The sequence below is a fragment of the Palaemon carinicauda genome, chromosome 7 (genome assembly GCF_036898095.1).
Source record: "Palaemon carinicauda isolate YSFRI2023 chromosome 7, ASM3689809v2, whole genome shotgun sequence".
NCBI lineage: Eukaryota > Metazoa > Arthropoda > Malacostraca > Decapoda > Palaemonidae > Palaemon > Palaemon carinicauda.
The window spans coordinates 14488033-14499619 of record NC_090731.1 but is presented as its reverse complement, the minus strand read 5'-3'; the positions used below and the strand labels follow the sequence as shown (position 1 = coordinate 14499619).

The 11587-nt window shown below is 33.9% G+C and overlaps 1 protein-coding gene across 1 annotated transcript in view; it reads left to right on the top strand.

Moving 5' to 3' along the window:
• The window catches only part of LOC137644194 (uncharacterized), a 44726-nt gene extending 35461 nt beyond the window's left edge, over nt 1–9265 (top strand). The window contains exon 2 of the mRNA XM_068377195.1: nt 8029–9265. Within this exon, the coding sequence (XP_068233296.1) occupies nt 8855–9265 (411 nt within the window). The 5' untranslated portion in view covers nt 8029–8854. The remainder of the gene's footprint in view (nt 1–8028) is intronic.
• Nucleotides 9266–11587: the final 2322 nt, after the last annotated feature.

Sequence of the window (11587 nt, the reverse complement as noted above, 5' to 3'; positions counted from 1 at the left end):
GGAGGGATAGGCAATGGATCCTGATGACTCAGTAGGATTGAATTAAGTAGGCAAACGTATGATCATTACACTATGGGTCCTTTATAGGATGTATATTTGCAGTTGTATTCTAACCACACAGCAGACAATTTGAAGGATTCGGTGTTTTATCAGTAGTTCTGTCGATAGAGTTGTCTATAGTTGCTGCCTTGTTTTATATTAAAAAAAAAAAAAAAAAAATTCATTTATACATTTCTCATTCAGAATTTTCTTGAACTGTAATACCTAAACCATCCCTTTCAACTTTGCCTCTGATTTAATTTTTGTCTTTTCTGGTTTTTAAAAATCCTAATTCGTACAATTATATCCTTTCTTTAACACCCGCAAAGTACTTTTATTCGGATTTGCATTTATTGAGTACATATCCAAACTTCTTTATATACATATGTATATATATATATATATATACATATATATATATATATATATATATATATATATATATATATATATATATATATATATATATATATATATATATATATATATATTTATATATATATATATATATATATATATATTTATATATATACATATATATATATTTATTTATATATATAAATATATATATATATATATATATATATATATATATATATATATATATATATATATATATATATATATATATATATATATACAGACATAAATTTGATTTGGAAAGGATTATAAGTAAAAATAAACAGTACGTTCTGAAAGACAGTATACTTATTAACAATAAGTATACTATCTCTCTCTCTCTCTCTCTCTCTCTCCTCTCTCTCTCTCTCTCTCTCTCTCTCTCTCTCTCTCTCTAAAGAAATTGGTGGAAGTAAACCGATATTTATTCAGAAAAATATATAAAAACTAGAAATAATTCTCAAGTATGATAAAAGAAGAGACGTTATTTAATACGAGAGAAAAGCAACACATTTTGGGTGCGTGTTAGAGAGCCGTTGGAAAACCTAGAATAAATGCATTCCATTATAGCCAGAAAAGAGAATTCTTTTGTATTTCTCCTTTGATAAATACAAGTGAGATTTCAGTCTTCAGTGTTTCTTTATTCGTCGTGTTACTGCAACACTTGTTTAAGATAAATCTTACTTTATCTCTGACATGAGTCTTTTTATAGTTTGTATATGACATATCTGTCTTTGACGTTGTTAATAGTTTATATAGGACATATCTGTTTTGACGCTGTGACTGTTTTTAGAATGATTTATTGGTGACTTATTTCCACCATTTATTTATTTCCTTATTTCCTTTCCTCACTGAGCTATTTTTCCCTATTGGAGCCCTTGGGCTTATAGCATCTTGCTTTTCCAACTAGGGTTGTAGCTTGGATAATAATAATAATAATAATAATAATAATAATAATAATAATAATAATAATATTCTAGTTCACTTTATTTGTACTTTTAGTCTTTTTTTTATTTCATTTTAGCGCATTTGTCTTCCATAGTTTTGTGTAAATATTCATTTTCCTTGTATTTTCCTTTCCATTCTTCCATTTCTTTCCACAAAATATATAATTTATATAGTTTGATCTCTCTCTCTCTCTCTCTCTCTCTCTCTCTCTCTCTCTCTCTCTCTCTCTCTCTCTTCTCTCTCTCTCTCTCTCTTTTAATTTTTCTAGTATAATCCTTTTCATTATTCAAGTTTCATCCCGAAGTATTATTTGATTTATATCATTTTAGTCTCCATTCTTTCTCTCTCTCTCTCTCTCTCTCTCTCTCTCTCTCTCTCTCTCCTCTCTCTCTCTCTCTCTCTCTCTCTCATAATTTTCCTGTATTTCCCTTTTCATTACCTAATTTTCCAAAGTATTATTTGATTAATACTATTTGCTTTCCACTCTCTCTCTCTCTCTCTCTCTCTCTCTCCTCTCTCTCTCTCTCTCTCTCCTCTCTCTCTCTCTCTCTCTCTCTCTCCCATAATTTTCCTGTATTTCCCTTTTTATTACTTAATTTTCCAAAGTATTATTTGATTAATACTATTTGATTTCCAATCTCTCTCCCTCTCTCTCTCTCTCTCTCTCTCTCTCTCTCTCTCTCTCTCTCTCTCTCTCTAATTGCTCCTCATTTGGTTTTCATCATCCACTACTTGCACTCCTCTCCAGGGCATCTGCAGAAGTCCAATAACAAAGCAAATGACCGCAGGCACTGGAGAGCCTGCTAAATGACGCATTTGCATAAGAGAGGGTGACTCATTTAGGTTTTCCAGGGCGACTCTCCTCATTTGTTCCATCCAGCGCTTCAGCTAAGACTGACATAAGAAGAACTTGGAGAGGTGAATTCTTCATCTAGTTAATGTTCCTCTTCTTCTTCTTCTTCTTCTTCTTCTTCTTCTTCTTCTTCTTCTTCTTCTTCTTCTTCTTCTTCTTCTTCGCTTCAGCTAAGACTGACATAAGAAGAACTTGGAGAAGTGAATTCTTCCTCTAGTTCTTCTTCTTCTTCTTCTTCTTCTTCTTCGCTTCAGCTAAGACTGACATAAGAAGAACTTGGAGAGGTGAATTCTTCCTCTAGTTCATGTTTCTCTTCTTCTTCGTCTTCTTCTTCTTCTTCGCTTCAGCTAAGACTGACATAAGAAGAACTTGGAGAGGTGAATTCTTCCTCTAGTTCACGTTTTTCTTCTTCTTCTTCTTCTTCTTCTTCTTCTTCGCTTCAGCTAAGACTGACATAAGAAGAACTTGTAGAAGTGAATTCTTCCTCTAGTTCTTCTTCTTCTTCTTCTTCTTCTTCTTCTTCTTCTTCTCTTCAGCTAAGACTGACATAAGAAGAACTTGGAGAGGTAAATTCTTCCTCTAGTTCATGTTTCTCTTCTTCTTCGTCTTCTTCTTCTTCTTCGCTTCAGCTAAGACTGACATAAGAAGAACTTGGAGAGGTGAATTCTTCCTCTAGTTCTTCTTCTTCTTCTTCTTCTTCTTCTTCTTCTTCTTCGCTTCAGCTAAGACTGACATAAGAAGAACTTGGAGAGGTGAATTCTTCCTCTAGTTCTTCTTCTTCTTCTTCTTCTTCTTCTTCTTCTTCTTCGCTTCAGCTAAGACTGACATAAGAAGAACTTGGAGAGGTGAATTCTTCCTCTAGTTCTTCTTCTTCTTCTTCTTCTTCTTCTTCTTCTTCTTCGCTTCAGCTAAGACTGACATAAGAAGAACTTGGAGAGGTGAATTCTTCCTCTAGTTCTTCTTCTTCTTCTTCTTCTTCTTCTTCTTCTTCTTCGCTTCAGCTAAGACTGACATAAGAAGAACTTGGAGAGGTGAATTCTTCCTCTAGTTCATGTTTCTCTTCTTCTTCGTCTTCTTCTTCTTCTTCGCTTCAGCTAAGACTGACATAAGAAGAACTTGGAGAGGTGAATTCTTCCTCTAGTTCTTCTTCTTCTTCTTCTTCTTCTTCTTCTTCTTCTTCGCTTCAGCTAAGACTGACATAAGAAGAACTTGGAGAGGTGAATTCTTCCTCTAGTTCTTCTTCTTCTTCTTCTTCTTCTTCTTCTTCTTCTTCGCTTCAGCTAAGACTGACATAAGAAGAACTTGGAGAGGTGAATTCTTCCTCTAGTTCTTCTTCTTCTTCTTCTTCTTCTTCTTCTTCTTCTTCGCTTCAGCTAAGACTGACATAAGAAGAACTTGGAGAGGTGAATTCTTCCTCTAGTTCACGTTTTTCTTCTTCTTCTTCTTCTTCTTCTTCTTCTTCGCTTCAGCTAAGACTGACATAAGAAGAACTTGTAGAAGTGAATTCTTCCTCTAGTTCTTCTTCTTCTTCTTCTTCTTCTTCTTCTCTTCAGCTAAGACTGACATAAGAAGAACTTGGAGAGGTAAATTCTTCCTCTAGTTCATGTTTCTCTTCTTCTTCGTCTTCTTCTTCTTCTTCGCTTCAGCTAAGACTGACATAAGAAGAACTTGGAGAGGTGAATTCTTCCTCTAGTTCTTCTTCTTCTTCTTCTTCTTCTTCTTCTTCTTCTTCGCTCTATATGGAAGTGTTTTTGCCATTTTGCTTTGTATCCTGTTCGTGTTAATCTATGTTTAATTCCATGCCTTCATTGCCATAACTTGTGGTTCCGATGTGGTAACGTCCCTGACTGGTGAACGCCAGACTACGGTTCAAGAACCGCTCAAACTCGTTAAATCCTTTGTCGCTGTAACCTCGTCATCCTTATGTGCTAAGGATGGTGATTTTGGGGTAGCCTATAGGTGTATCTGCTGAGTCACCGGCAGTCATTGCCTGGCCCTTCTTGGTTCTAGTTTGGGTGGAGAATTGGCTTGGGCGCTGATCATATGTATATATAGTCAGTCTGTAGGGCATTGTCCTGCTCGATAGGGTAATATCACTGTCCCATTCCTCTGCCATTCATGAGTGGCCTTTAAACCTTTAAACCTGTTTGAACAAGGTTTTATGTTTACGTGTTTATTTCAGCTGAAACGTGTGCGTTTTACCAGTCATATTAATAACGAAATTCCCAAACTTTCTTGATGTTTTTTTCATGTGACTTTTTCCCCATAAAAATCCCTGAACGTTTTAGTAATAGATTCTGTAAAAAAAAAAGAAAATCAATAGCCGGGTATTTTATTCAATTCACGAATCTTTAAAACTTTTATCTTTTTATAGATTTTATTGTCTTTTACAATCTCTGGAATGTGTAAATCTGTATTGTTTTGAGAAATTTTAAGGTCTTTTACATTTTCTGGCATCATTGTCTACCGATTTCTTTGAGAACAATTATCAAGAAATATAAAATTGTTTTGTTCTCCTTTTAATATAACATCCATATTCCATCTCATTGTAATATCTCATGCAGGTATATTATATATTAAAGTCCTAATTCTCTAATGAAGATAAAATTAAGGCCAAAATTATATAAAGAATTGCAGGTTTGCTACAGTAAATTATAACTTCTGATGTATCTTCATTTTCTATGCATATATTGGAAATAAAAGTTTCTATAACATATATATTTCACACCATCTGCAAAATCATTATTATCATTATTATTATTATTATTATTATTATTATTATTATTATTATTATTATTATTATTGATATGATTAAAATTTTTATTATTATTGAAATTTATATTATCATTAAAATTCTTAAAATAATTATTATCATTGAAATCTATAGTATCATAAAAAATGTTTTAAATTAAACTAATCATTGTACAGCACACAAACATATGCTACCGGGGTCTAGCGATGGCAGGCAGGGCAGCCGGTCTGGACTAAGGTCCACACTATAGCCAAAGCAAAGTCCTTCAAAAGAAGGCAACCGTGTTACCCCACACGAATGGGGGAAAAAACTCGCTAATAGAAGAAGAAGATTGATATCATTAAAATCTGATATGGTGGTCTCAGAGATTCGAATGAATTGCTTCAACTAGTAGTATCAGTTAATAAATTCAGCAGAGGGAAATCCGACGTCATTTAAGCCAAAGTTCATTCATGGCTTTGTTGCAGTGAAATTTCATATCCATTCAAGTGATAAGTATTGCATTGTATTGTAGCATCAGAGGTACAATTATTTTGCTAAACAGGAACTTATTAGTATTGTATTGTAACGTCGGATTTACATTTATTTTGCTAAATAGGAAATTATTAGTGTTATATTTTATTGTAGCATCTGAGGTACGATTATTTTGCTAAATAGGAAGTTATTATCATTGTATTGTATTGTAATATCAGGGGTACGGTTATTTTCCCAAACAGGAAGTTATTATTATTGTATTGCATTTTAGAATCTGAGGTACAGTAATTTTGCTAAACAGGAAGTTATTATTATTGTATTGTATTGTATTGTATTTTATTGTAGCATCAGGGGAAAATTTGTTGTTATTGTATTGTAGCAAATAGAGATACAGTAACTACAGTTATTTTTTTCAAGAGGAAGTTGTCCGAAAACGATTAAAACAAAAGAACAAAATAATTCTACATTTTATAAACTTAAATCATCAATTTACTTCTTCTCTATGTTTCCGTTAACATCATCATCATCATCAGCCGTAACTAGTCCACTGCAGGACAAAGGTCTCAGACATGTCCTTCCACTCCCTTCTGATTATGGTCTTGCTATGCCAGTTTATACCATGGAATTTTCGTAGCTCGTCAATCCATTGTTTTCTCTTCTTCCCACTGCTTCTTTTGCAATCTCTATGGTCCTATTCTTTTATTCTCAATGTATATATAATTCATCTTTCTTAACACTTTGCAGTAGAGCTCAAACTCGTTAGTTCCTTTGGTCGCTGCAATCTCACCATCCTTGTGAGCTAAGGATGGTTGGGGAGCCTATAGATCTATTTGCTGAGTTATCAGCAGCCGTTGCCTGGCCCTCCTTGGTCCTAGCTTAGGTGGAGAGGGGGCTTGAGCACGGATCATGTGTATATATGGTCAGTCTCTATGGCATTGTCCTGCTTGATAGGGCAATGTCACCGTCCCTTGCCTCTGCCATATATATACAGTATATATATATATATATATATATATATATATATATATATATATATATATACATATATATATATATATATATATATATATATATATATATATATATTTGTATGTATATATATATATATATATATATATTTATATATTATATATATATATATATATATATATATATATAGATAGATAGATAGATAGATAGATAGATATCAAGACGTTCGTTGCTTTCTAATTACTCACCATTAAAGTGTATTGATATGAAGGCAATTTACCCATTAATTGCTCTTAATTAGGCTCCCAAATAGCTCTGGTCCCCTTGCATTACTTAAGCATCGGGTCAGGGGGCCATCTTATCCATCCTTGCTTGACACTAATTAAGCAACTTCATTTTAGACTACCTCCCATGATCCTATAATCCTACAAAGTATCCTTGTTGCCAGCTCATCCACCGATTATCCTGAGCATCATATTTCACCTGGAGACTCTAATTTCAAAGACGGACTTGGATAAATGCGCGCTCATGACGAGGTCAACACTGCAACTCGGTAGCCCAGTCACGAAAGGCTTGAGTGATGAAATAGGGCGTGGTCGAACGTAGAGTTTTAGCTAAATTTTCTGTTGACATTTCGGTGCAGTGTAGCCTCGCCTCTTAATTTGCTTTGGCCTTGTTCTTCCCTTTTCCCCTCTAATTTAGTTACTTGTTTATTGTCATGGGATAGTTTTGTTATGTTTTCGGAGTGTGACTATTCACGATTGTGAAGTTATGGTGATTTTGTATGGGCTTGGTGAAGGGTAAAGGTTTGTTTTCAAGATATCACACCATTATTTTTGAAATGTCACAGTACAATAAAAACGTTATTTTTGTAAGTTTTCCCTTCTTTTTCAAAAAGCATTTTTGGTTTGACATTTATCAAAATTTTAATTTTGCCTGCTTGCTAGTCTAAAGATAGTATTTTAGGTATAATTACAGAGAGATATTTAGGCAGTAGTTACGATGGTTATCAAATAACTTGACCTTGAGCGTTTATGTTCATTAATATTTAAAAATAAAATAACTTTCATTATCATAAAAAAGATTGTATCCTAAAACTGATATTTTAACTCAATTATTTTATTAATATTCAAAGAAAAAATCCCTCTCATTATAATAGAAAAAATAGTTTATCCTATAACTGATATTTCAATTCTTTTATTTATAACCTCCACTTTATTAAAGAAAGAATAGTTTGATTTTTCTATACAAAAACTTTATCATTTTAAATAAATCATCTCATTTTAGGCTTATGAAATAACAGGGAGTGTGTGTTTTATAATTTCTGATCAAACAATAAGATTATAATTAATAATCTCAAATTTATTTTTAATTAAAAAAACCCGTTTATCCTATAGCTGATATTTTAACTTTTATTTATAGCCTTCGCTTTATTAAAGAAAGACTAATTAAGTTGTTTATACCAAATCTTTGTCATTTTAAACAAATCCTTTCATTTCAGGCTTATGAAATAACAGGGAAGTGTGTGTTTTATAATTTCTAATCAAACAATAAGACTATAATTAATAATCTCATATTTCTTTTTATTTTGCAGATGAAAGCCAAGCCGAGATAATACCCTTCGCACGAAGAAAATTATTCATTGCATCAAGGTTATTACTATTATTAGATCATGACCTAAAAAAAAAGTGAAGCATTAAACTGAACATTTCTTGAATGATTCAGGTGAATTTTAGAGTAAAATTGATTAATAAAATTAACAGATCAATGGAACAAATAATACGTTTTCTTATTTTGTGATTCTTTTTTTATATGTGAAGCAAAGAAATATTTAAAATTGATTAATAATAAGTTTTCTTATTTATTATTTGTGAAATTTTTTTTATTTTTTTTACATATGGAGCACAGAAATATTGAAAATTAATAACGAAGTCAAAACCGAAGATGTAAGAATTGGGTTGAATTTGATTTAGGAATTTGGATTATACAGCCCAGCGCTGGGGCCAGTGAGACCATTCAGCCCACAATGACATTTAGAACAAAACCTTATAGTTAGATAAGGTAAAAAGTAGAAAATGTTGGACAGCAAGATGGAAGAAAAGAAGCAAGAATGGAGGTAAAGTAGTAAGGTAGAATTAATTGTATCTTAATGTAATCTATGACAAGTTGGAATAAGATTGAAAAAAAAGTATATAAAAAAGTAACTTAGTAAAAACATTACTATAATGAAGTTTCAAAAAAAAATTTAAAGTTAAGTGAGTGATCTAGTGCTTGAGAAAATAAAGCAAAAAATGTAGCTAAAAAGACAGACATTACTCAATATACAAAACGTAAACTCAAAGTGATTAAATCAAAACCCCAACCTCCACATACGAATGGTGATGCCCCCAACGTCCTTTCTCCACTTCCTTTAATATGTGATGAAGGTCCGAGGGTGGACGTGGGCCACATCATGGCCTGTTGTGGCCCTCTGGGCGAGTGTCACACTCCTGGTGGCATTGGCATCGCTAGCTGCCCTCTTCACGCCCACATGGTTCGTCCGCCATTCGCCCTCCCCGCCCGTCATGTTCGGCGTGTGGGCGTGGTGCGTGGGCGGATTTGACGACCAGCGATGCGCCGCCGTCGGGCAGAGCGTATCGGGCAGTGACGGGGCGTTACCTTCGGCGGTGTGGGTGATGGTGGGAGCTCTGTATGGTGGGGGCGGGACCCTCTTGGCCGTTACGGGACTGTCGGCTCTGGTGGCGCCCGTGCTACCCACGACGCACGCCCGCGCGGCGCTCGCCCACGTTGCTGGCAACATACAGGCAGCGGCAGGTAATGCATTAACATAATTTCTTATTGTATGATAGAAGTAAACGTATAAAATTGATGTATTGCCTTTGTAAAAGCCCACCACTTTTACAGCCTATATTTTATCATCCTTACTTCAAGGCCTATGTAAGGCGTAAGTTCTACTTAGGCCTTTTAAAGAACAGCAAGAAAGGTTTTATAAAGGGATCCTATTCTGATATCACAATATAGCATTTTGACGGACAGCCAGACAGGAGAACAAACAAAGAAACAGACAGGTTGAGTTGAGGGAGGGGAGAACAGAAGAGCTGACAGCATACTTTCAACCAAAGGTCTGTATAGATACAGTATCTCTATAGACTTTGCTTTCCACAACGATAAGCTATTATTATCATTATTATTATTATTACTATCCAAGCTACAACCCTAATTGGAAAAGCAAGATGCTAAAAGCCCAGGGGCCCCAATAGGGAAAAATAGCCCAGTGAGGAAAGGAAATAAGGAAATAAATAACTGAAGAGAACGAATTAACAATAAATCATTCTAAAAAAAGGTAATGTCAAAAGAGATATGTCATATATAAACTATTAACAACGTCAAAAACAAATATGTCATATATAAACTATAAAATGACTCGTGTCATTGAATTAACTCTGAAATTTTCTATTAGTTTCTCTTGTTATATCTATCATTGAAGAAAAATAACATTATTAAGCTAATTAAAAATTTTAAGCTTCAGAGGGTGGTTAAATAAACTCTAAACACCAATATCTTCAGGTATCTTAAACTTTTTTTTTTTTGCAAGGGGTATGTATTCACTCCTGTCTGTTTATTTATTTACTTGTTTGTGAGCAACTTTACACAAAATCTATTGTACCGATTTTTACCAAACTTGGTACTTATGTTGGTTATGATCCGAGGATGAATCTGTAACCTTTTGGATAAGGTACATTAAAGTACAAGTAGACAGAAATGTTAAGTAAATGGTAAATTGTTTTCCCGTCAGGCCGCTGCAGGCTGTTCTTTTACCTCCCCATAAGTTTTCACAAATATCGGGTTTTATTAATTCCATGTTTTTGGTAAATTCTGGTATTCAAAGAAAGTTTATAATAACATGTTTAACTAATGCTGAGTGTAATTTATCCCAATTTGTGTTGAAATATGTGAAAAATTACAAAATTACAAAGCGTACATCCGAAAATAACATGCTGTCGTTGACTTCGGCGGATTGTGTTATTAAATTTAGACTTACCATGACGATACTTTATAATGTATTTATTCTTTCACCTTGCTTGTTGACAAAACATATATCTGATGGAGAAATATAGGTTAATAAATAAGTTTCGATTCACATTACTTGGTAATTATTTGAGAACAATAAAGGTGTTCGGACAAAAATACTTTCGACCAATCAAGTATCAGGAACCTTTCCAAGCTAAAAGGGCACCCCTGTGAGTCGATGCAAATATGCACCGCTAAAAAAAGTAGACTATAGCTATAACGTTATATACTTGGACAAATCAATTAGAATTTGAAGAAAATAGCAATATCGTAGTACAAGTACACAGTGGAGTTAATAGCAAAATAAGACTGCTTGGCGTGGCGAAGGCATGCTCTCTACTGAGTGGCCCCCAAGCTTACTTATACCTTTAATGGCGACTCTTGAAGAATCACGATCCAAAATTATCGAATTACAGACATTTGTTCATAGTAATATGGTTTCGTAATATACATAACTCTTAATTTCCGTAATGAATTTTGATGAATCATTAATGTCATAATAGTAGCTGATTTGTAGGCAGTAATTGGCTGTTTTAAGTAATTCATTGGCTATTATTATTATTATTATTATTATTATTATTACTTACTTACTTACTAAGCTAAAACCCTAGTTGGAAAATCGGAATGCAACAAGCCCAGGGGCTCAAACAAGGAAAATAGCCCAGTGAGGAATGGAAACAAGGAAAAATAATATATTGTTAATGTTAACGGTGGGTGTAATACATACTTTTGTTCTTTCTTAGCTAGTGAGGTTTTAATTGTTATTGTCAGACATATTTCCTTTCTGAGTGGGGATACCTCAAGCTGTTGAAAGGGTTTGTGTATCGCCATGATCAGCAAAGCTGTACTAATCAAGGCCACCTATAATATAGTCTATTTCTTTTAGCGATGCATATTTGCACCGGCTCGCGGCGGTGCCCTTTTAGCTCGGAAAAGTTTCCGGATCGTTGATTGGTTGGACAAGATAATTCTAACCAATTAGCGATCAGGAAACTTTTCCGAGCTAAAAGGGCACCGCCGCGAGTCGGTGCAAATATGCATCGCTAAAAGAAATGGACTATTGGTTAGTTTAATGGGGACGA